Source organism: Protopterus annectens, chromosome 3.part1 (assembly GCF_019279795.1).
Source record: "Protopterus annectens isolate FY-2018-M chromosome 3.part1, PAN1.0, whole genome shotgun sequence".
Classification (NCBI taxonomy): domain Eukaryota; kingdom Metazoa; phylum Chordata; order Ceratodontiformes; family Protopteridae; genus Protopterus; species Protopterus annectens.
Window position 1 is genome coordinate 1,745,633,681 of NC_056732.1, and position 27,273 is coordinate 1,745,660,953.

The 27,273-nt window shown below is 37.6% G+C and overlaps 1 protein-coding gene across 1 annotated transcript in view; it reads left to right on the plus strand.

Moving 5' to 3' along the window:
* The window catches only part of PPARGC1B (PPARG coactivator 1 beta), a 516,583-nt gene that overhangs the window by 377,925 nt on the left and 111,385 nt on the right, over nt 1–27,273 (plus strand). The window contains exon 5 of the mRNA XM_044067742.1: nt 11,484–12,753. Coding sequence (XP_043923677.1) covers nt 11,484–12,753 — 1,270 coding nt within the window. The remainder of the gene's footprint in view (nt 1–11,483; nt 12,754–27,273) is intronic.

The following is a 27,273-nucleotide window of genomic DNA, read 5'->3' on the forward strand; positions in this document are numbered from 1 at the left end:
ATGTATCTGTTTTAATGTAGTTTATTGGTCTGATGAAGCACAGTTTGGATGTGTGAAAGCGCTTACCTATATGAATAAAAACTGGTGATTTTATGCTTGTTGCTGTGGTCCAGTGCCTAATTGTTTTTTCTACTAATTAATAAAGAAACTTATTTCACAACAACATTCTTGTAAAATATTTTAATGTCAAGCCAATATTCTAATATTAGCTTCATACGCATCATTCCTTTTTCATCTTGTGAAACTCCTTAATTTCAAAAGACAGGCAGTAGAACACTGGTCATTTAATCCTGGATAAGAATGAGTGTTCAATACCAGTTGCCAAGAAGGGAATACTTCACATTTAAACATTCCCACATTCCTTGGCATGCATAGGAGCGCAGGAATGTTTAAATGTGAAGCATGCCCTTATTGCCGGTTTATAAATATCGGACGTGATTACCTGGTCATGGGTAGGCATTTTAAAACACCCAATAAATATGACTGCAATTCAAAAAGTGTATATTTAGGGAAATGTCAGAAATGCCCCGGGTTTTATATAGGGAAAACTGAGCGGAAGTTAAAAGAACGCATTCATGAACATATATATAGTATAAATAAAGCAAACGACAACAATGCTTTAGCAAAACATATATTAGAGAACCCGGGGCACCATTTTAAATTTAGTTATTGACCAGGTAAAAATAGGACCTAGTGGGGGGAATTTGGGGCCAAAATTGGAAAGGCAGGAATTAAAGTGGATTTATAGTCATTTAGATGAAGACTATCTTGGCAATAGAACAAAAGGGTAATAAAAGAAAGTAATATGGAACAAGGGATCATTTATTATTAAATAAAGTCATAGTGAAGACTTGTAAAAAGGGGAAGAATCTAAGTATGGCATGGATACGCATCCCACATTCATGGATAAAGAAATGCTTACACATGTATAAGATACACTCTATATTGCTTATTGGTCAGTTATATTTACAGTGACCATGAAACAGTGGCAAATCATTTTGCAGCTAAGCTATGACAAAGGACAAGTTATCTAAAATTCAAAGGAAGATATTCCAGGGTGACTGTTTGTCACAGTTGCTCTTTTGTCTTGCCCTTAACCCATTAAGCTGTCTACTTGACAGATTATGTCATGGGGACAATTTGGTTCCCAGAAAACAAGGTGTAAAAGTTTCTCATCTTCTTTTTGTGGATTATTTAAAACTGTATAGTTCATCAGATGAGGAGGTGAAAGCTTAACTGGAAGTGGTCAAAACTTTCTCGGATGACAAAAGAATGTCATTTGGTCTTGATGCATGTGCAAAAGCAACCTTTAAAGCAGGAAAGCCTCAGCACCAAGAGAATATCAGTCTGGGACAGGAAGATGTTTAAAAGAACTTGAGCAAGAGGGAGTGTATATATATTTGGGTATTGATGAATAATCGGCAATAAAACATGAACAAATGAGAATAAAACTTAGTAAGGAATATTTAGAAGACTAAAATTAATACTGAAACAGCTCTGATATCTTGGAACAAAGTCCAAGCTATAAACCACTTTGCTCTTCCTGTTCTTACACGTTTGGGGTGACTGACTGACCTCAAAAGGTATTGGATCATTTGGAGGAAAAACAAGAAACATTTTTCATGCTTATCAAATGATTTATAGAAACCAGTTCTACTAATGTTATATATTTCCCCTACTGAAGGAGGGATGGGCCTCCTTGAAATTGATTACACATATAGATCTGCAAACAAAGGCTGCAAACATATCTGTTGACCTCACAATATCCAAACATAGTCTTCTTTCGGATGCTCCCGTTAGGGGTCACCACAGCAGATCAACTGTTTCCATTTCTTCCTGTCCTCTGCATCTTGCTCTGTCACACCAACCACCTGCATGTCCTCTCTCACCACATCCATAAACCTTATCTTAGGCCTTCCTCTTTTCCTGTTACCTGGCAGCTTCATCCTTAGCATCTTTTTCCCAATATACTCTGCATCCCTCCTCAGCACATGTCCAAACCATTGTAATCTTGCCTCTCTGGCTTTGTCTCCAAACCTTCCAACCTGGGCTGACCCTCTAATATACTTATTCCTAATCCTGTCCATCCTCGTCACACCCATTGCAAATCTTAACATCTTCAACTCTGCCACGTCAAGCTCTGACTCCTGCCTTTTTGTCAATGCCACTGTCTCCAACCCATCCAAACATAATGAAAGTTTTAAAACATGAGGAGAATAAGTCTAAGATGACTTCCCTGCTTAGTTTAGCAGAAGCATATTGGTGCCTCAAGTCAGTAATCCCCTGAGGAATTCCCAGTCTACACTATGAATTATGTGTCTGAATGGGTCTAAATCAAATGGTCAAGTTTTCAAAATAGTGAATTTCATATGATCAAGACCATATGATCAACATTTTGAAAACTCAAACTGTTTGCACGGGTATCGCTGTACTGTGGGGATCAGGGAACTTGCCCCTTTTTCTATCTGCAGTACAATCTTGGAGTTGGTATATATAATTAGCAGGAGGTATGGAGGGTGTGGGTGGATGCCCCCTGTGCAGAAACAGTGTTTTTTGTGTTCATTAGTTTTTTGAGTTTTCAAAAATATCGATCATATAGTCTTGACCATATGAAATTTGACATTTTGAAAAATCGATTATATGAACTAGATCCATCTGAACACATATCCTCTACCACCATTGTACAAGAAATAGGTAAGAAGGTATAGTCTCATCTTTCCATACTCCAGCTTCTCCAGTGCCTAATCTGCTAATCAAGAGCATTCACCAAGGTTGTAGCTCTGAATTTATCCCAGTATACCAATAGAGATGGCACTTTATTTCTGTTTTAACCATCTACTAGATCAAAAGTGCATAATTTGGGTAATATTACTATGCTGGTACATTTTGCACCTAACCACGTGGCATTCTACATGCTTCTTTATTTGCCACATTTGCAGCTTTATTTTTGGCTACAGAACACTAAAGAGACCTTTGACATCACTCTAGTAATGGTTGTCCAGGAAGCTGTTTTAATACAGTTTTTTTTTTATTCTGTTGTGAGTACTTTCAGGTACTTTCTTGTAAATTTCCTTTGAAGCTTTGGTAATCAGCTGAAACAGTTACTTTCAGTCTGTTTTTGCTGAGTTATAGCATATCCATAGCTGTCTCATCCATGTTTCATGGTTCCTGTTCTTCTTTCTACATGGAAAGTACTATCATCTAATTGCTTAGGCTGTTAGCCACTCACCTTGTTCTCCATGGGTTTCAAAGTCATTTTCTTAACATTTTATTCTAACCTTGACAACTACGTGTTTGTAAAATGTATTAGTTGTATTATTTTTTCCTAATGTTTCATAAATGCTCCAGAATCCTGACACTCTGCAGAATTCCAACATGCAATGAGCTCTCTGTGTTGCTTGCATAAAAAGCTTAATCTGTTTATCTACCTAGCAGTATAAACTAAACCTTTATCTGACTAGATCCATGTGGTTTATTGTAATGTGTTTCACCTGTGCCTAGAAATAGAAGTCTGTTAGCTAAGTTAGTACATTAACAGATAATACAGTGCTTATATGGAAAAGTCTCTTTCATTTTTTATACTCAGATACTTCATCTCACATAAAGGTCCTTCTGTGTACTGTTTTAATGTTTGAGCTTTTTTGTATTCAAAATTTGGGTGCACACTCATACATCTGTTTCCCCCAACATTAGTCTGTTACACAGACAGGTTGCTTTGTACAACACTTTCTGTTTGACTACCCGCTGCATTGTGTGCGTTAATAAATTGCATCCAGAGGAAATCTGTTAAGATGAGAACTAAAGCAATGCTGATGTAGATAACTGAAATTTAATTTCAACAGGCCTTCCTTTTATTAATTTAAATCACTCCATTTTTTTACCTTCAAAACTGATAAAACAAACTGCCTTTACAAAAACCTATCGCAATGCACTTTAGCTCTTCATTCATAAAAGTACCCCCTTAGGGATATTTTTATTGATGTGCTAGGATAGAGCTTATGTGCTGTCAAAATTGTTTGTAGAAACTTCCTTATGATATAAAGTTGTTAGCCAGGCTGCTGACATTTCATGAGTTATGACATCTGAAAAGGTTGAATTGTCTGAGCAATACTTTATGCCTACCTTCAGGCTGCATTGCATGTTGTTCATATATTTAAATATTTATTCAGAGCATCATATTTGCCTTTTTTAATTAAACAATTATGTGTAAAATGACCAGCATATCTGACTGTGATTGTAAGCAGGAAATAAACAAACGCACTCATATATGACAGCCATAAAAGAGCCCATAAATGCCCCTAGGTGTCAAGAAAAAAATCACTTCCAAAATTAAATATGTTATGTTAAAATAAAATCACAAAATGTACCATACATCTCCAGTTGTTTATCTGTTAGTCTTAAAATGTTATTAATAACCATTTTAGGGCTTTCAAAATATATTTTAAAATATTGAGATGCAGTTCAGTTAATGTCCACAGTTATACAGATGTGTTTCATCAGTCTTTCTCCCCATTAAATGCTAAAATGCTAAGATGTCATTAGTTTATCTTACAAATTCTGTGTTATCACTGATAATGGCTTTAAAACAAAAACTAATAAGTTAGATATTGGTTTTGTAAAATATACGTAAAGTGATAAAGCTGGTCATAAAGGGGGTTTGAACCAGTTTTTATGGAGTTTAGGGATGCCAGATAAAACAGGAAATTTTGTTAATAATCCAGTTATTTATGAAACATTTTCAAAGAGCCACACATTGACGTATTCATCATCAAACATGATTTAGTATGCTATGGTGCTTTCCATCATGACTGCATACTCAGTGTAGTTATTTGTTGTATTCTAGAACTTAAAGCATCCTGTCTGTATCATGCATCATCCAGGGATGCAATGACTTATCCTGTCTGTATCATGCATCATCCAGAGATGCTATGACTGACCCCCTCTGTATCATGCATCATCCAGTGACGCTATGACTGATCCTGTCTATAACATGCATCATCCAGTGATGCTATGACTGATGCCCTTTGTGTCATGCATCATCCAGAGATGCTATGACTGACCCCCTCTGTATCATTCATCATCCAGTGATGCTATGACTGATCCTGTCTATAAAATGCATCATCCAGTGATGCTATGACTGATGCCCTTTGTGTCACGCATCATTCAGAGATGCTGTGACAGATTCCCTCTGTATCATGCATCATCCAGTGATGCTATGACTGATCCCCTCTGTATCGTGCATCATCCAGTGATGCTATGACTGATCCCCACTGTATCATGCATCATCCATTGATGCTATGACTGATCCCCTGTGTATCATGCATCAGCCAGTGATGCTGCGACTGATCCCCTCTGTATCATGCATCATCCAGTGATGCTATGACTGATCCCATCTGTATCATGCATCATCCAGTGATGCTATGATTGATCCCCTCTGTATAATGCATCATCCAGTGATGCTATGACTGATTCCCTCTGTGTATCCTACATCATCCAGTGATGCGATGACTGATACCGAATCTCCCTGACATATTAGAATGTCATGCATTTTGTCTTAACTCAGTTAGGGCTTGTATCTTTTCTTGCATTAAACTATCGTGGAATTGAAACACATTAAAATTTAATGAATGCATATCCTATATCCTGTTCACATAAGTTGACAAATTGTGACCAGGACTGCCAGACTAAGTATACCTTGAGCTGCAAGCTGGTTTCAAACCTTGCCTTTTCTGTACACATTTTAGGACCACACATTAAATGCATGTGTTGTTTTGAATTTACGTTCCTGGTGCTATAAGTTATATTTTTTGTTCAATATAGCAACATTTGTTTGAGCATATTTTAAATTTGTAGTTTTTAATATTTTTTCCAGTAAGCAGTGAAACAATATGTATTAACCAATAATAGCATTTTGGAACATTTGAACCGTAAGAAGCCACTCAAACTGTTGTTATTATAATCTCCCACTATCTGTACTCATCATATGTTTATAGGTCCATAGGTGTGTACTAAGCTAATGGCCCTGGAGCCTTTGCAAGCCTAGCCCATAGAAATGCCCTGGCATCGTGCAGCCCAATGTTAGTTCCCAGTGCATCTATCAAGAAGAGCCACTGGAGTGATCCCGGGGTGAACCTTCTATTTCCCATCCACTCATCAAGTTTTCTCTTGAAGAGGGCCAGTGAGGTATTCTGCTTGGCATGTATGGGAAGTCTGTTCCAGAGCATGGGCAAGTCTCTGTGTTATGAACCTGTCCCTCCAGCATGTTCTGTTGATTGTGGTAATGAGGTTGAGGTCTCTGGAGCGAGTGGCATGGAGGGATTGGGATTTCTTTAGATGTAGCATTTCTAACAGAGCTGGGTCAGACATGGCTTTGTAAGTCAAGCAGAGATTGCCTCTTAGTAGATGATATGAGACAGAGAATAGCTGGAGTTTTTTGAGTCTGTCAGTGTAGGACATGTGTTTAAGGCCTAGGATCCTCTTCGCGAGGAACTTTTGTGGCCTTTCCAACTGTTGCATGTGTCTAGTGAGGTACATGCCAAATGGGGCATTATACCCGACGAGTGGCCTAATCAAGGAAGAGTAAAGAGAGAGATGATCAGTTATGTCAGTAACTATTCCTGTACCACACATAGTGTTATGTATTTTGATAGTTTTGTGAGTTCTATAGATATGTGCAAACCATACAGTGTACATATATCCATAAAGTAAAGGCCACCATATGTGGGCCCTGTTGTTCATGAAGAGACTGTGCAGATGTATAAAGGAATCAAGAGCACTATCATCATCATGGTAGTAGGGGCTAATGTGATTCCTACAAATGAATCACAATTGCCCCAGGGGGTGTACAGTCTCTTTCTATTTCTCTTGAATGGTGCACAGGAGCATCTGGTATGCTAATGTATAGCTGGAATTTCTGTGCTCAGGATTATCATCAGTGCTGTTACAGGCTTTACATGATGGAGAGGGCATTCTCTGTTGTGACTGATGTGTGTTCCTCACCCATAGACTGACCTGTGCTGTATACAGCCACACCATCTGAGCAGACATACATGTCATACAATCTTGTGGTCCTGTAACAGGTGCTTTTTCTTTACTGCATAGTACTGTATGTGATAGGGTTTCTGTGTCACTTCTGTGCTAAAGGCAATTGGCAAGAATTAACTTCTTGAGAGCAACACAGCACATTGACATTACAGCAGCAGTTATATAATAATATAGGTAGATTGTATTCTTGTTAGTTGCCTTACTTTGTTACACTCGCTATCACTGGCATGAATACCTAGAGTAATTAGAATTGCCAGTGGCGCTGGCATCATTACTATATTATGGTAACGAGGGGGTCTAGTATTGTGGGAGCTCACTTTCACTACTGCTTAGTATGTTTCACTACATCTCAGACCTCTGAGCAACCTTTCACATTCACTGGTGCATATTCCTGATGTGTTGCATTGAGTATGTTACAGATAGTGCTATATTAACTGATGGCACTTTGTCTGCTGTACATTGTAGTGTTCTGCCCTGATACAGAATGACAGCTTCACTGCAAGAATAAAGACAATTCATCATCTTTGACATTTTATTGCTCATGCATGTGAAGAAGAACTCATTTCCATATGTTTTTGTATGCAGAACAACCTCTGATTGCAGTCAGTACAGCAGCGTCATTATTTCAGTGGAACTTCGGAGTGTAGGCATTCATCAATGTGTTACTACATCACAGTGGAGTCTAGATGTGAACCTTTGTAAGACTTGAGTACATCTCTGTTTTCTGACTGACTGTTTGACTCCTACCATTGTCCAGTATTGCTATACTGTGCATCACATTATTCATTAAATTTATTTATTTGTTTGCTTCTGGATCCAAGTTTGCCGCTTTATATTGGATGTGGTTAGTCCTCAGATGTACTACCATATTCTCCTACCAGTGTCAGATACATTTACTCCAAGGTTTGTGACTTTTAGAATTGCAGGTGATTGTGCAACACCTTATTTCTGTGTCTACTATGTACTTGTGCTGTTGCTGGAAATGTAGGTACTAACACTACCCTCTATGAATAAGAGCTTCAGTCACATCTTCAAACTGTATTAGTGGACCTGGAGGTGTTTAACCAGTCCTGAGCCAGGATGATTTGTTTAAGAAAGATCTTTTTTTTCAAATCTCCCATTGAACAGCTTGTGTGTACTGCCACAGGAGTTACCATGCATGCAGTTGCAACTTCCTTACAAGGTGCCATGGGACATTCCTTATCAAGTAAATTTGACATTTACTTCTCAGAAGTCAAGACCAAAGTCAGTGGTCGATGGCAGACTAAATTTGCAGATGATTGCAAATTATGAGCTGTCATTGAACCACATACTGACACAAATGTTGTCCAGGATGGACTGACACAGACAAATAACTGGTGTCAGAGCCATGGACTAAAACTAAATGCCAAGAAATGCATAATAGTATCCTTTGGGAAGTCATCCATCCCTGGTAACTATCATATTGACAACACACCCCTTAGAGTTGACCCAGTAGTCATGGAGTTAGGGACAAACATAGATAGTAATCTAGCCTTTGACAATCACATGTCTGCAATGGTGAGGAAATCATACTATGTTGTGCAACTTTTAAACAAAGGTGTGGCATCTAACTCCATGGAAGTCATTGTTCCACTATATTCGGCATTCATCAGACCTATCATTGAGTACAATGCACCCTTTGTTATGTACCTAACCAGGCATATCCAACAACTGGAACATCCACAGAGGTTCCTCACTAAAAGAGTACAGGGCATAAGTAATATGTCCTATGCAGACTGTCTCAAGGCCCTATCCCTGTATTCTTTCTCTTACAGGCTTTTGAGGGGAGATCTATGTCTGGCATATAGAGCATTGTCAGACCCCACTCTGATGGAATTCCTGCATATCCACAAAACAAGCAGTAGCAGAATTACCCATTCTAAAGACTTAAGCCTTGTCTGTGATATAAATAGGACCTACTAGAGAGATAGGTATGTATCCCAGGGACTACCCCGTCTATGGAATAGGCTCCCCATCCATGTGAAGCAGAGTTCCTCCCTAACCCAATTCAAGTGTAACTTGGACAATTGGATGGGAAATCGGAAATTCATCTCTGGTTTGGCACCTACGTCTCTAATGCAAACAGGTAACATATAAATGGTTCATCTTCCAGGCCCATGCTTACACTTATCAAGGGTATCAGAACTTGTCAGAGATTTGCGATGCATTGCTAGGCTTAAAAAGGCCCTTGTGGTCATTAACGTAGTAAACACCTATGAATCTTTTGCTTCAATCTGAATCTGACAAATAAAGAAAAAGAGCAGGAAGTGCTTCCAAAAACTGAGTCACTCACTACAGTTTTCCTGATTTGCCATTGACTACTGTTGTCCTATGTTCAGTAGCCTTCTTTCCAGTTGTTATTACAGTGTTTGCCTCATCTTACCTTTGACTTCCTGTCCAAGGTTTCTTTGAGCTGCTTGTACAATGACTATGACTTCCTGTTTGTGTGACATACTCACATTTTATAGGTACACCTTAATTTTTATCCAGTTTTCGGCCTTGTGGAACAGACCATCAACTGCCACTGGTGCCTCTGCTTGATCTTAGATGCCAGGAATCACTAAGGAACCGCCCCCCAGACCTAACCCAAAACCATTCCATTAACTGAGAAGATAATGAGGAAGCATCCTAGTGCGGTGTGATACTCATGTCCATAAGGATTTTTTAGTTACATACCCACCCATTTCTCAATTCACAATTCTTGATGTGCATGCCTCCAATATTTTGCAAGCATGGGATGCATACCATGGTTTCACCATCTGGGTTGCCATCCTTACTTATGCCCCACCCACACCCAGGTGAGCCAATAAAATACTGCTGTCTTTTCTATTCCACTAAATTGGCTCCAAAATTGCCTGGCTCACTTTAACCAAGCTCACCTTACTTTTTTTCCCTTTGACTGGCATGCTTTTTTTGTTTTTTGAGATTTATGTGCTAGTAATCTTAAACTGCTTTCTGTAACATCTATCATAGCAGTATTGGTAATCTTTTTCACTTATAAAGTTCTAGCATTTACAGCTCATGTTATTCACCTGTAAAGAAATATCTGATTTCTTGTGATGCAATGTTCTGCATATAGCACCACAGGTTGTTCAGTCTAAGTCTATCTTCTTAGAGCGTAAGATAGAAGAAAAAGTCAAATAGATTCATAGAATCATAGGGGACTACTAGACTAACAGCTTAAAGGCCCTCACAACCCTCACCAATATAATCCAGTTTTAGCAAATATATGGCCCCTAGGGGCAAGAAGATGGCATGGATTTGGGTCTGTGCATTGAGTATTTGCAGATTGCCCTATCCGTAAGAGATACAGGTACTATCCCAGGTGTGAATTTTTGATTCCCAATCCATTGATCCAAATTGTGTTTGAAGAAGGCCAGGAAAGGGCTCTGCTTAATGTTAATAGGAAGCCTGTTCCAAAGAAGGGGCAATCTCTGAGACATATATCCATCTCTCTCTGTTTTGTTAGCTGGTGACCCTCATGCTGTTTGACTTGCAGATGTATAGCAGCTCCATCAGGGCTGGATTTATCAGTGTCTTGTAGGTCAGTCACAGGTCACCTCTTAATAGTTTGTAGGAGACAGAGTAAAAAGATTGGGCCCCATTTCATTCCATTGTACTGTGGAAACCTTTTGTCACAATCAGAGTACCAGTTTATGTTTGTCAGTTACCCATCTGTAACATTAACACATTTAAATCAACTCCAGTAGTAGGTAAAAAAAAATGAAATCAATACCAGCTGTCACTTGAAATGCCTTATGTAAATAAACTTGTATTTATTATTTGTAGATCTTGAGTGCTCTATGATCTTGATTGACTAGTCATGGAACCTTATTTCACTACACACATGGTACCTTTCTTTCTTCCATTCTTTATTTATTTTATTTTACATTTGTTTACCGGTTTAGTCCGACTGGACACAGGTGCATTTACAATGGCAGCCCGGGGAGAAAAGCTGCACAGTAAGTAAGACATAATTAGACACAATACTAACACAAGATATATACAAAATAAAAGAACATTAATAAAGAATCAAATAATATGGTTAAACATAAAGTGATATAAAATCTGAAATCAGCAGAAAAGATTCCTAAGACTGTAGCAAATTAACAGTAGGTATAACAGGACAGGTAGATGCAAGTTGGTCACAGAAATGGAGTACAAAGATTTTTTTTTTATTCTCCCCTCTGCTGTAAGTTGGTAGAGATGTATAGAAAGTCGATTAAAGGCACTGTTGATGTTTCTTACATCCTTAGTTAATCAGAACTCCTTACTGTTTGGTTTGAATTTGAGTGTGTAAAGTAGTAGGTTTACTCCCCCTATGAATGTTAAACTCTTAAAACAATGCATTCTTGTTCTGTGACCTGTAGTTTTACTTTATCATTGTCTTTTGCTAATTATTTTTTTATGTTTTTAAGGTGGAAAGCACACAGTGTAGGAAACACTTCTCAGTCTCAGCTGCAAGTCGACAGTGCACAGAACTACATAAGCCAAGTCGACAGTGCACAGAACTACATAAGCCAAGTCGACAGTGCACAGAACTACATAAGCACCTGACATCTGAGTCTGCTGAGTCTGATAGTTCCAGAACTAACATAAGTGGAGAAAGTAAATGTGCATCTCCCATTAGTCAAGAGCTTGAAGAGGAAGAGAGCAGCTCCAGTGAGGCTTCTTCAGGTGAAAGTGATGTACCTGGCTCCTTTTCTGAAAGGAAATCTGTTTGTTCTACAACAGAGAGCAATCAGAGATACTCCACACAGTTCACTTCTGAAAAAGAAATGAATGCCATCGTTGAATTTATTAAGTACATGCACTCCTACTGTCTTCCCTCAAGAAAACAGCCAGCAGAGGAACGAGCTGAGAAGCGCAATTATTTACAAATAGCAAATATGGACACCTCATTAAACAAAGTAGCATGTTCTGGTACCTTGAAAAGAACAGCCCCTGTCCAAACTGGCAGTACTGCATGCCAACGTGCTGACCATTTTACTTGTAGCTCGATGTGTAAGAATGAAACACAGGAGTTGCCTCTCCTTCGGATGCTGCTAGAGAGGGATGCACCTGTTGATGTCAGCAAGCCTTACAGAATCGGTGGTACTTTTTACACTTTGCCTGTTTACAGCAAATGTGTTAGCAAAACTGAAGGGTCTGTATCTCAAAGAGTAACTAGAGAGATGAGTAGGAGAACTGTAAATTCTTCAGAGTTGATGTCTATGAAGCAGCATCATGAATGCCATCATGCATCTGGACAGGAAAGGGGCAGTTTGGGCTTACAGAAGGAGGTCACCACAACTGTTGGTAGTCCTTTCACAAGAAATATATGCTACAAAAAAGTGGAAAAGGCAGACACCATTTCAGATTGGGACTCTCTGGAAACTCGATGTTCCAGGCACCTTAATTCTCAGCTTTTCAATGGTGACTTCACCTACGCCTTTGGTGAAGTGGCAACAGAAGCAAAAGTGAAGGTAGAACAGATCTGCCAGGACCTAGAGCCATTTACCTTACAGGAGAGGTTTGAGGAAGAGCTGCAGCTGGTAGAGGTGGAAGCAAACAGTGAAGCTGATAGAGCTGTAGAAGCTCTGCTGCTAAGAGAAGAAACACGTAGCCCAATAATAACATTTGATGGCATTGGAGCCAGCTCAGATGAGGACCAGCACTGTAAACAGGATCTGCCACTCAAACAAATAGGTAAGAAAAATAGTTCCTACAGACTCATTCCTTCTGGCACTTTTCTGAGATGTCATACTGCTGCATTCTTATTTCAAATGTTTTGTTTCCGTTTCTTGGTACAGTTAGCACAAATACGTTACACTCTAGAAATTAAAAGAACTACAGTCTAGGGCTATAATCTATGATTAGTATAAAGATAGTCTGGAATGATATCAAGTCTATTTGCTGCAAGTTGCATTCTAGTAATCACAGAATTCTATTTAATTGTTTTTTTTTATTGTGTCTGTCTGCATTGTTGAGAATTCATATTCTTTCATTCATTTATTCATTTATTTGTTTGTTTGTTTGTTTACTTTTATGTTTGATAACCTGGCAAGTACACAGGTCTGAACCTTTTTCAGGCACAGACTGGGCCAGAAGGCAAATAACAGCTTGAATCACTGAACATCAATAATAATCACTAAACAGCAATACAATAACCATGGACAGGAACATTACTAAATGTTAGAAATGTACATTTGTCAAAAAAGTATGGCTAGGGTAGTCTTAAAATGATTAAAGAAAAGAAGGATATGCAGTAGCAACTACAAAGAGGACTGGAAGTAGGTGACGAAATATAGAACCAAAGAAGGGGAATGAAATATGGTAGGAAGGGTGTAAGAAAAGTTAGGAATGAAGCTGTGAAAAGTACAAGAAGGGTGTTATCTATTTAAGGTGACAAAAAGTAGTTAAGAATGACTGTCATACTTCTAAAATTTACTTTGGTCATTTTGTCTTTGCTGACATTTGTCAGATGTGAAACTCATTATTTTGAGGTTTATGTCACATCTTCTTGATAGTTAATAACATGTTCTGATATATAGAAGTTGCTTCTCATTCCAGTTTTCCAGATATCAAACCCTTTTAAAAAGGTGCTGCTGATTGGCTGGGTAGTACAGCATGACAATCCTGTTTCAAAACCAAGAAACTTTCTCTGGGTCATGTCTTAGAGACTATTGTGTTTATAAATAACATTGCTTGTGGAGTGATATGAAAGACTAGGATTGCTTGATTGTGTAAAGCACCCTTGATGTGTTATTGATTGCTGTTTCACTTTTGTGGTACCCTTTAATTACAGAAATGGTGGCAATGATACGCCAGTGCAGTGAAGGATTTAATAACTGATGACCTCTGTTGTGCATTATCTAAATCACTGACTTCAGGAGACATTAGTCATATCAATGACACAAAACAGAAGTTATAAATGTCTCTCCACAAGTGTATCTACTAGTAAAATAAGGAATTGAGTCATACGTTTTCTGTCAGTTTTCATTTACAGAAAATCTTTATTTCAAGCGCATATCTATCTGTCAATAGAACTAAGCCTGTAAGGCTTTGAATGTGCAGGAAAAACAGGCAGTCGAACCCGTTTTGGATTCTTCCAGATGTACTGGTAGTCAAACATATTTTATCAGTTACTTAACCTTAATTAGCATACAGATGAATAAGGTGGACCCCTTCAGACTGTTTTCTTTCATACTCTGTTCTTTATCCCCTGTAGGTAGTGTTTGTATGCTGTAAGGGGACTAATAGGCTTCAGCCTATTTTGCTGGTGAATTAAGATATTCCAGCCCTACCCCTGATTTATTATTGAAGATGTGCACCACCAATTTCTTGATCTTGCTTTTCGATTATTTGACCCTGGAACATATACCATATTCTTTTCAGAGATACTAGCAGTGGTCATGTAGACAATGGGTATTTGAATTTCCTTTCTTCTAGATGACTGTTGATGACTTCAAACACTATGTTGTCGGGATTTGGATATAAGTAATATGGTGCCCATGTGGGAAGCCTTAAAATAACCCACCACTGGGCAGTCAACTATGCAAGGGGGAGGACAGTGTCTTACATTCACGGATCTGCTCTACTGCCCTACAAGATGGTCTGATGTTTGTCAGAGGGATTGTCTCTTGAGTAATGTCACTGACACCCACCAGGATAAAGGAGAGAAAAATGCAGAAAAGTCTGATTTACTAACCAGTTCACCAAATGCAACCTGGCCTCAAGAGCATACACAGAATATGCACTGGTGCCCTGGACATGGGCTTCTGACATCCACACCCAGGCTAAAACTTCACACTGATCACTCACTGGGTTGGTCTTTGGCCTAATATCTTAGGCCGATCTGTGCCATCTGTGTAGCTTCAGTGCCTTTCACTAACCCTTTCCCACAGTAACTGTGTTTCAGGAAAAATTACTCTGTCTCTCTGTCTCTCTCACACACACACACACACACACTATATATATATATATATATATATATATATATGTGTGTGTGTGTGTGTGTGTGTGTGTATATATATATATATATATATATATATATATATATATATATATATATATATATATATATATATATATATATATATATATATGTATGTTTAATATTAAAATATCGAAGTTAAAAAAAAAAAAGGTACTTAACAGCGAACTATGTCGCTGAAAGTACACATTACCTAACGGCACTAATGTAAAAAATCAGCTGTTAATGCCGAAAATGTCAAACACGACATAGCAATTCCACCCTTGCTGTAACTCCCTAACTAGTACACCTAACATCCCGTTTATGCACCTCCCACACTCCCCAAATATATATTCCAACTCCGAGAAAGGGATGTATTTCTCTTACCGCACTGTACCACGATCCCTGTAGATAATCAACCGTTCATATTTGCGAATGCACAGTACATTCGCATATGTAACGTTCGCTTATGTAGCTTGCACACATATGAACTATTCGAACATCTGCAGTTCAAATAGTTCATAGGCATACAATGCTACGTTGGCATTGTAATAGTAAGTATATATATATATATATATATATATATATATATATATATATATATATATATATAATTCCCCACAGATTTCACTGTGGCAAAGTAGATCTGCCACCATCCTCACTTTTTGGAAGGGGATCCACCAATTGCAGTGCCACTCATGATCACTAGCCAAGTACAGTATTAAAACAAACCCAGTTAATGTGCTAGCAGTTTTGGTTTAGAAATGGATGCAACAGCTTGACAACCTACTCTGCTAAATGGTATACTCTTCTGAGCTAAAAAAATAAATAATCAAGACACAAAATCTTAAACGAGAATAACTAAACTTTATTTAGAAAACACTGACGTTTGCCAGTACTGATGTACGTTAAGTGTGCAGTGGTATATACCTTTGCATTGAGCAGAAGAACAATTAATTACACAGGTAGAATACTTAGAAAGAAAATTGTAACTAATGCTAGATAAAGAACCTCGCTGAATCTGTCTCAAAAATGCTGAGTCTTAACTGAGCTAAATTACCAGAAAACTGTGCCGGCAGACTGCAGGACAGAAAACTTACACAATTGTTCATATAGCAAAGTCCAGAGCAGTAGTGTCAGTTTGAAATACTGGCTTCCCATTAAAATGTCAGCACTTGAAAAGCCAAGCACCACCATGCCGAAAAAAAAGGACTTAAAATGCAATGGAAGACAAATGTCAAACATCACTATCCTCCTTTAATATCTTTTTTGTAGAGGGACAAGCCCCCAATCTTATGTATAATAAATCTGATATTACCATACCTTGAAGAAAAGGTAATATGCCGAAAATGGCCATCTCAGACATAGTATATGTAAGCCTGTTTGAAATTTTGTCTTCATGTTTAGGGACTTGCCATAGCGTGTCTAGTTTTCCCTCATTGGAATCTGAGATAATGATTCCATTTTTCTTATACACAGAATATCAACACAAAGACCACCTTTAATGAAACTCAAGATTTCACACATTGCTATTAATTACTTGTGTCTGGGCTTTTGACAGCTTTTAGTTTGGAGTTTTCTGATTGATCCTTTTATACAACCCGGCCCTCCACAGCTTTAGGCAAACAATGAATTCTTTCCTGAGTTAGAAACATACTTTCCATGCACAATTACTCCGTTTGCAGTAGAATGAAGTTACTGGCTATATAGATATTTTGGCTATATTACAAAAAGGAACAATTACATTTTTCTTGTCTCTGTTAAGACATTCCACAAATGGTATTCTACAGTGCAGTGTCTTTAGCAGATTGCATACATTTTTAATACATCTTAAAATGTTTTACAGTATGAACTAAGAAATGAGAGAGAGAGAGAGAGAGAAGAGAGAGAAAAAAAAAAAAAAACAATACATCACATTTTATTTCATCTTCTGTCCCAGGGTATTGCAGCATAATTTCACCTGCATTTGGAGTCATTAAGATCAAATGTCGTTAGGGAGAATTCTACTTGGAATCCTTTCATCTTACCAGATTTTTGGGAGGAAGTAAAACTTTTTTTTGACAGACATGACATTCTTCCTAGCAGACGTGGCTTAGCCTTGGGTAAACTAATCCTTTCCACACTGTTCACATCCTGGTTTCAACATCCTTCCTGATGCAACTTATGGATCATATATTGCCTTGTTATGTTGCTTCAATGAGCATGTATGGATTTTAAATTTTTCCTCATGGTTAAGTGGCCATAAGATGACTGAAGTATGTCTAAGTACCTGCCAATGTTGTCTTTCTACAGACACATGTCAGACATTTTGGTCCGTCATGTGCATGCTATGGGATAATTCATTATTCTAGTCCCCATATCTTCCGAATGCTGCCTCAAGTGTTCTAGTGAGGCAGGCTGAACTGAATTTATTGAAAGCTGATATTACCTACCTTGTCCTTGGTGTGCACATAATTAAGTTACACAGTGTGGTAGTATAATTATTCGACACTAAAAAGCAAGATTTGAGAGTATGATATAAAATTATAAATTTCTGGTCTTGATCTTGAAAGATGATCCTATCTTGTTATTGGTTAATGTTCCATTGGTTCAGCATCTACTTTCAAGAGAGATTCATTAGATCTATTTTTAATCCAGGTCTCACAAGTGGAACCCAAGCAGTAAGGTAGCAGAGTATGTTCCGTTGAAAATTTATCATAGCTGATTGGACCTGTTCACATTCCTCTGAACAGGAAACACCCAAACAGTAGCTGCCTGAGAATAGAAGACAAAGTTTGAGCAGTGGATTCATGGACAAAACAATGATCTTTGCATTTTTATGCATTTGTAAACTGGTTATGTGAACTAGTCATCAGGGACTCTTTTCAGTCATGATATGCACTGGAAGGACAAGTGCAAATGCAATATATAGAGACTGTTTCAAAGTAGTTAATTAGTATCTTTTTAAATGTGGGAGAAAGCCAAACTACCGAAAGAAAAGCCACACAGGCACAGAGATAACAGGGTCATTTTATACTGGCATGGACTGGATATCAGACTTGAACCCTGGAACAGTGAGGCTGAGATCTTGACTACTGAGCTAGTGTACTGTTTCTTTCTTTTTTGCATTGCTTACTTTCCTTCTCATTTTTGATGCACATAGGAGCACCTTGTGGAATCTCTCTTCCTGTATTTCTATTACCTCCCTTTGTCTGGTGCAGTTTACTTCCCTTTTATTTCCTTGCCTGTCCACTGGATCCACTTTCTATCCTATATAGAAATAGCATCTCCTGAGAAGTTTACTGGCTGCTGTGCAGCTGGATGCTGGGAAGAACAATATTCTAAGGCATGGGAGTAATACATACCTTTGTATTTTTCTGTCTGTTAATAGTACAAATGGTCTAAAATAAGCAAAATATTATCTGCAGGGAAGAGTTGTCTAAGATATAATACTCATCTCTTTATTAGAATTTTCTTTTACCAACGCATTCTAATATACATCGACTCCAGATGGTTTTAGACAAAAAAATAAACAACAGAGTGGCTTATAGCGATCCCCAAGATTTTACCTCTTCCACACTATTAGCAGTGTGAAACAGCTATTCATTTAAAAAGGTGCTTTAGGAGCTAAACATCCTTTGTAGTATCTAATTACAAATCTAAAAGAAACTCCGCAGTTAAAATGCCTTGACAGAAATTCTCAGGAAACAATGCTGATCTGCTACAGCATCACTATGACGAATTATTGTTGGTAAAAAAAACAATAGTGACCATATTCTATTAGCATCAAGATTCTGTGGGTATTTTGTCCAACACTTTGTTTTGCAAAATGAGGTCTGGCAGTCTTTGTCTAGTCAGAGGAGTCGCTCAAATGGATGTGAGTAGGGCATATTTCATATTTAAAAGGAAATATAAATAGGTAGATACATTTGCTGTTTTCCATATGACAGACACATTCTCCAAAACTAGCATTGGAAGAAGGCATATTCTAGCACCCTGAAAGTATTTAAATATGTTAAAATGTGTTGCTCAGGAAGACAAGATCTGTAGGTTGTAGGCTTTTACTATTTTTTTTTTGTATCTGCAAGGTGCTTCTTTTCAATCATTAGTTCAGAATTATGTCTAACACTGTACAAGAGACTATTATTCTAGGACAATGTACTTCTTAATTCTGTTCCCTACTGAAATGTTGGCACTCAAATGCCAAAAAAATGACAAAAAACAGCAGAAGAGCGAATCTCGAAAACGACTCTTCTTCTTTAAACCTCTTTTTGTAGGGGAGCAACCCCCCACCCAAAACATATATATCAACTCCAAGATTGCCATACCTCAGGGAAAAGGGAATTTTTCCGAGGAATGGCATCTCGGACTTAGTATTTGTAAGTCCACTCTTTCAGCCATTCAGTCTCCTTATTTTGGGACTCCTTCTAATGAACTGATTTGTAGCATAGTATAAGACTTCAGTAGCAGAAGTACACATGTAGATATTGTACATTACAAAGTGAATTTAACAAAGATGGTTTTGCATTCACATCTTGGTAATATTTATTGATAAAGGTTAATAAGGCAGGAAGATTGTATACCTTTCTTTATTCTGAATACAGGTCTCTGGATAGCTTGCTAATTACTAATTGTTTCATTGCTTGCTCCTTCTGTAATATATTTAAGATGTAATATGTTTTATTTTTGAGTATTAGTTCTGTACCAGCCAGGTTTAAAGATTTCCCTGTCTTTTCAAAAGTCGCAGCATCCTGAGGTGCTAGAATTAATTATGTTAGTTCTGCTGTCCTTTTAATGGGCAAACGTTTGGTAGTATGATTTGGGACAGCAAGCCAGTAAGAATTTTCTTTATCCTTACCATGAGAGAGGAATACTATAATGTTGTTGTTAAAATGTTTGTTTTTAATAGGCTAAAACATAAACGTTTTATCTGTGTTTACAAAGTTGACCTGATTTTTCTTAAATAGTGTTTGTATAGCATACAATATTATAGAATCTGTAGTGTTTAGGGAGGAGAGTGCTATAGGTGGGTTTGTTTTCTTTAAAATGAAAGAAAAAAATATTTATTTTATACAGTAGCATGCTGGCTTTGGAGTATTTTTATCTTGGTTGATTAGTTTTATTTCTATTTAAAGTGTCTTATAAGGGAAGAGTGCCTTTTGTGAGTTAACCCAACACTTACTGTTGTAAGGTCTGACACCAAGAATTATTTAACATATTGTTTACTCCTGTTAGGCTCCAAGAGATGTAACCTGCATATTTCATTGGGTTTGCATGTTCCTCCAGTATCACAAGGGCATGCTATAGGTGATTTTAAAATCCTTCAAATTTCTTACAGGTGTGTGTGCCATGTATGAATAAGCTTGCGTATGTGCACACCACTGCCCTGTTCAGCGTTGGTTATATTGCCTTGTGACCATTGAATGCTAGAGTAGGTCCTTGGCTCCTCCTGCAACTTGGAATTGAATTAAGCAGTTAATCAGAGAATGTATAGATAAAACAGATTATTCGTTGTGGTGGCTTTTTATGAATTAGACATGAGGCAATTCTAAGTATGATGTGGGAACTGAAGAACTGTAAAGTGAATTAGATGGTGTGAAATCCTACCATAACATTAGAAAACAAACAAAAAAAATAAAATCCATAGCTATTCAGAGAAGTTAATCTGGGAGAGGAATCAAAGCATATAATACTGTAAAGGTACACATTGGTGGAAAGTACTTCATCCTCCACTGCAGACTGATGAAGCAACTTCTTTCTAAGTTGACTTTCATCTCATAAACTTAGCTGAAGATTCCATGGATTTCAGTGTTTATCTCTCACTGCTTTCCTTTTAATAGTCTAAAACTTTACATTATGATTTGGGACAGCAAGCCAGCAAAAGTTTTCTCTATCCTTAGCATAATTTAAGGGGTCAAAAGTCTAACCAAAGAGTAACAAACCCATTTTAACTTATTTTTATGCACCCCTATTCTTTTTTTCTCTTTAAATCAAGTAATACTTTAAATCTGTTAATAACCAGAATTTCTTTCTGTCACCATTATTTCGGTGTCTTTGTTATGAACAGTGAAGGTGAGTTTGTGAGATGTGACCGTCATCTGTTTGACCATAGTAACTGCACAGTGCTTCTTCTTCTTCTGCCCAGATGTGTACCAGCTGCTATTTGCAGTGGAATACCTTCATTTATGTGTGACTAAGAGTCCATATGGCCCATGCTGTCACCAGATAATGTGAATGCTAACCCATGGTCTCTGCCCCAGGCAGTGATACACTGTAGTTTTCTCACAGTCTGCCCCTTCACCACAGCAAGAATAGTAACCATAGCACACTAAACACACTAAATATTGTGAACATGACTCCATCTAGTTCCACTCAAATTCCTGGCTTACAGTATGTTACCAGTTTACTGGATCAGACCCAACTAATATTGTTCTCACAGAACTGTTAATGTACGTTGTGTGTCTTACATGCCAGTGATATGAGCTGAGCTATCTCTCACCTAGAGTAACATGCTGTTATGCATTTAGTTTATAGTATAAAATTACTAAGTTGTGCAAACGACTTGGAAAGTGATTCATCACTGGGAATGATCAGTAGAATGCTCTGAAATAGGAAAACTCCCTAAACTCAGGTTTTTACTTTTATAAACCACTGTTTTGGAATAAGCAGTCACTTGCACTGTTAGAAAGTTGTCTCCTAAGGGATAAGTATGAGTAATTGTAATGTATTCCTTTGGCTAAGTAAAGGGGATTCCTTACCCAAAATGGACCTTGTCAAAAGAGTTGGTGTAATACAGTTTGACTTTCCTTACCATTGCTCATGCTAATTTTATTAGTGATTTGGTAAAGTGCAAACAGTAAGATCGAGTCTCTACTGGTTCCCAGAGGAAGTCTTAATAATGCAATGTCTATAGAAATGTCTACTCTTGTTAGAAAATCCTGGTTTATGGAGAAAGAAAACTTAGCTTTACAGTGTTAGAGGATTAAGGAAAATGTGTAGAATTACAAGATTCAAGTTACTATAAGCAAATCCATCAAGTCGATACTGGATCCTACTAAAATATAAACTGCTGGCATTGTTGCTGATATTTAAATGGAGGCTTGCTAGACACAAATGAGTTTATAAAGTTGCTTTTTTTAACATTTTAGTGGTTGTGCCATTAAATTGCTGTTTTACAATAGCTATGCATGTACAAAGATGCCTTCGGAAAACCAGTGGGTTGTTCAATCCATCCCATTGTTTCTGGTAGCACCCATGCAGTCACTCCTATAAGATGTCCCATCATTTTCATGCTGTGATAAAGTACATTGTACCATTTCTTCAGGAAATACATTCCATGTTCCTACCACAGTTTTAGTTACTCGGAAGGTCAAACATTTTATTTCTTTTGCTACACACATGCCACTCCTTTTACTTCCCTACTGTTCCACTCCACCCACCTGTTAGTCACCAAACAGTGGGTTATAGATCTCAGTCTTCTTTTCTCCAGGATTAGAAGCCAGTGATTTAATTAGGTGATATTAATTCCAGTTCAGGTAACAAAGATTATAGGAGAGCCAAGTCATGATGCAAAGTTGAGTAAGCCCATTTTAGAATTTGCAGGTTTAACCAGAACATGATTAACGTATATTGCACATTTTATTGTTGTGAATGAGACATGTCCTAAAGGTTCAGGGGCATAGTTGTTAATAAGGTATTCTCATTATTTAGTTGGTGAAAATTAAAAATGAAAGAGTAAGATAAGGCAGTCATAGATGGGTCCTAAGGAGTACATAACAGAGTTATGGCAGTAACATGCGTTATGTATGGGATTTTAAAAGGTTTTCTCTATCTGAGTTACTCTGATGTAACACTGCTGTGTGATTCAACATTACAAAGGAGAATGGCAATCATGCCACACTTTGAGAATATATATTTTAGAATCCCACCCTAAAAGTACTTTATCCTTCATGGATAGAGTGGTGTGGTTTAAAAACAGAACATACAGAGCATAAATTAATAAGTAGTGAAATGGGAAAAATTCAAATGTAATCTGTGCAAAGTTTTACTGTAATGAAAGAGTATTCTGCAAGTTTAGAGACACTGGAAAGAACATTTGGGAAACAGCTATGTCTGTATTTTGGGGGATGTAGTGGAAAAACAGATGAGTTTCTTCTTGTAAGAATTAATGAATTCTAAAGGATAAAATATGAGCAACTCACACATAAAAAAGTGGAAAATATATAGAAATGATTTTTCAGCATGGTGAGAAAAACCAAATGCTTGAAGAGGTGAAATGGATAAGAAGACAAAAAAATTGGAGAAGGAGGTCGTTAGGAAAACAGTGATGAAATTGAGAAATTATAGAACAAATTACCCATGGCAGTTTGAACAGAATCCCTATCAGTATTTAAAATCAGACTTTATGACTATTTTGGAATTTAACAAACTATACTCTCCTTTTATTATAGTTGGTGATTTATGGTGGACCAAACAAATAAGCAAAAAAAATTAAAGCATCAAGGGTATACCAAACAGGGAGGTAGGAAAAAGATGAAGTGAAGGCTAAAGAATGGTTAACAAAATGTTGTCTTTTATAAAAAAAAAAAACTAGTTGTATGTATTCTGCGATCTGCAACCGAGGTGGTCTGTGAAGTTGTTTAACATATAAATTGTCAGTTGCACATATTTAAAATTGCCTTTCATTGTAGCAAGACTGGTGAATTTCTGTATATAAATAATGCCATAACACAGAAGCAGCTGCTGTGGTTGATAACAGTTTGCATAGGTACAGCCTGCAGTTTGCATATTGAAAGTAAAAGCTGGCTATTAAGCAGTTGTTACATTTTGTAGCCCAGAATTTCCATTTAAGAGAATCTTACTAATATAGAGTAGCATCTATAAAACTCTGGCAGCTTTCTATGGCATCACACAATGTCATTTTTTAGGATGAAAATTGCTGTTTTTGCTTTTGAAGTTTTGTAGTTATTCCAAACAAAAATATGTAGTCCAACACAATGTAAAGCAAAAAGGATTTGGACATTAATTAGCCAAAGTTTGTTTCTGGAAGTCTGAAATTGGAATATGCATTTGGGAAATAAGGAAGGCATAATACAGTAAACCACCAGTAACAGCACTGAAATACGGAAGGTGTGATGCAGTAAACCACCAGTAACAGCACTGAAATAAGGAAGGCATAATACAGTAAACCTCCAGTAACAGCACTGAAGTAAAGGAGGTATAATACAGTAAACCACCAGTAACAGCACTGAAATAAGGAAGGCATAATACAGTAAACCACCAGTAACAGCACTGAAATAAGGAAGGCATAATACAGTAAACCACCAGTAACAGCACTGAAATAAGAAAGGTATAATACTGTAAACCACCAGTAACAGCACTGAAATAAGAAAGGCATAATGCAGTAAACCTTCAGTAACAACACTGAAATAAGGAAGGCATAATGCAGTAAACCTTCAGTAACAACACTGAAATAAGGAAGGCATAATACAGTAAACCTCCAGTAACAGCACTGAAGTAAAGGAGGTATAATACAGTAAACCACCAGTAACAGCACTGAAATAAGGAAGGCATAATACAGTAAACCTCCAGTAACAATACTGAAATAAGGAAGGCATAATACAGTAAACCACCAGTAACAGCACTGAAATAAGAAAGGTATAATGCTGTAAACCACCAGTAACAGCACTGAAATAAAGAAGGCATAATACAGTAAACCACCAGTAACAGCACTGAAATAAGGAAGGTATAATGCAGTAAACCACCAGTAACAGCACAGAAATAAGGAAGGCATAATACAGTAAACCACCAGTAACAGCACTGAAATACGGAAGGTGTGATGCAGTAAACCACCAGTAACAGCACTGAAATAAGGAAGGCATAATACAGTAAACCTCCAGTAACAGCACTGAAGTAAAGGAGGTATAATACAGTAAACCACCAGTAACAGCACTGAAATAAGGAAGGCATAATACAGTAAACCACCAGTAACAGCACTGAAATAAGGAAGGCATAATACAGTAAACCACCAGTAACAGCACTGAAATAAGAAAGGTATAATACTGTAAACCACCAGTAACAGCACTGAAATAAGAAAGGCATAATGCAGTAAACCTTCAGTAACAACACTGAAATAAGGAAGGCATAATGCAGTAAACCTTCAGTAACAACACTGAAATAAGGAAGGCATAATACAGTAAACCTCCAGTAACAGCACTGAAGTAAAGGAGGTATAATACAGTAAACCACCAGTAACAGCACTGAAATAAGGAAGGCATAATACAGTAAACCTCCAGTAACAATACTGAAATAAGGAAGGCATAATACAGTAAACCACCAGTAACAGCACTGAAATAAGAAAGGTATAATGCTGTAAACCACCAGTAACAGCACTGAAATAAAGAAGGCATAATACAGTAAACCACCAGTAACAGCACTGAAATAAGGAAGGTATAATGCAGTAAACCACCAGTAACAGCACAGAAATAAGGAAGGCATAATGCAGTAAACCACCAGTAACAGCACTGAGATAAGGAGGGCATAATGCAGTAAACCACCAGTAACAGCACTGAAATAAGGAAGGTTGTTGTTGTTTTTCTTTTGGCTTTTTCCCGGTAAGGGGTCGCCACAGCGGAACTCCGGTCCACTAATGATTGGCAGTAGATATTTTTTTATGTAACGCCGATGTGCCAGCTCGATGCCCAACCTTCAATGAAGGCACGCCCATTTACGCACGCATGTCTTTCGAACGCTACCCAACCGCGGGGAGGACATACAGACTCCACACAGAAGGCACTCCCAAGACAAGTCAAGAATCGAACGGGAGAACCTCTTGCTGTGAAATAAGGAAGGTGTAATGCAGTAAACCAACAGTAAGAGCACTGAAATAAGGAAGTTATAATGCAGTAAACCACCAGTAACAGCACTGAAATAAGGAAGGCATAATACCGTAAACCTCCAGTAGCAACAGTGAAATAAGGAAGGCATAATACAGTAAAACTCCAGTAACAGCACTGAAATAAGGAAGGTATAATACAGTAAACCTCCAGTAACAGCACTGAAATAAGGAAGGTATAATACTGTAAACCACCAGTAACAGCACTGAAATAAGGAAGGCATAACACAGTAAACCTCCAGTAACAGCACTGAAATAAGGAAGGCATAATACAGTAAACCACCCATAACAGCACTGAAATAAGGAAGGCATAATACAGTAAATCACCAGTAACAGCACTGAAATAAGGAAGGCATAATGCAGTAAACTTCCAGTAACAGCACCGAAATAAGGAAGGTATAATGCAGTAAACCACCATTAACAGCACTGAAATAAGGAGGGCATAATACAGTAAACCACCAGTAACAGCACTGAAATAAGGAAGGCATAATACAGTAAACTACCAGTAACAGCACTGAAATAAGGAAGGTATAATGCAGTAAACCACCAGTAACAGCACTGAAATAAGGAAGGCATAATGCAGTAAACCACCAGTAACAGCACTGAAATAAGGAGGGCATAATGCAGTAAACCACCAGTAACAGCACTGAAATAAGGAGGGCATAATGCAGTAAACCAGCAGTAACAGCACTGAAATAAGGAAGGTATAATACAGTAAACCTCAAGTAACAGCACTGAAATAAGAAAGGCATGATATAGTAAACCACCAGTAGCAGCACTGAAATAAGGAAGGTATAATACAGTAAACCTCCAATAACAGCACTGAAATAAGGAACCCATAATATAGTAAACCACCAGTAACAGCACTGAAATAAGGAGGGCATAATGCAGTAAACCAGCAGTAACAGCACTGAAATAAGGAAGGTATAATACAGTAAACCTCAAGTAACAGCACTGAAATAAGAAAGGCATGATATAGTAAACCAGCAGTAACAGCACTGAAATAAGGAAGGCATAATACAGTAAACCTCCAGTAACTACACTGAAATATGGAGGGCATAATGCAGTAAACCACTATTAACAGCACTGAAATAAGGAAAGCATAATACAGTAAACCCCCCAGTAACAGCACTGAAATAAGGAAGGAATAATACAGTAAACCACCAGTAACAGCACTGAAATAAGGAAGGCATAATACAGTAAACCTCCTGTAACAGCACTGAAATAAGGCAGGCATAATGCAGTAAACCTCCAGTAACAGCACTGAAATAAGGAGGGCATAATGCAGTAAATCACCAGTAACAGCACTTGAAATAAGGAAGGTATAATGCAATAAACCTTCAGTAACAGCACTGAAATAAGGAAGGCATAATACAGTAAA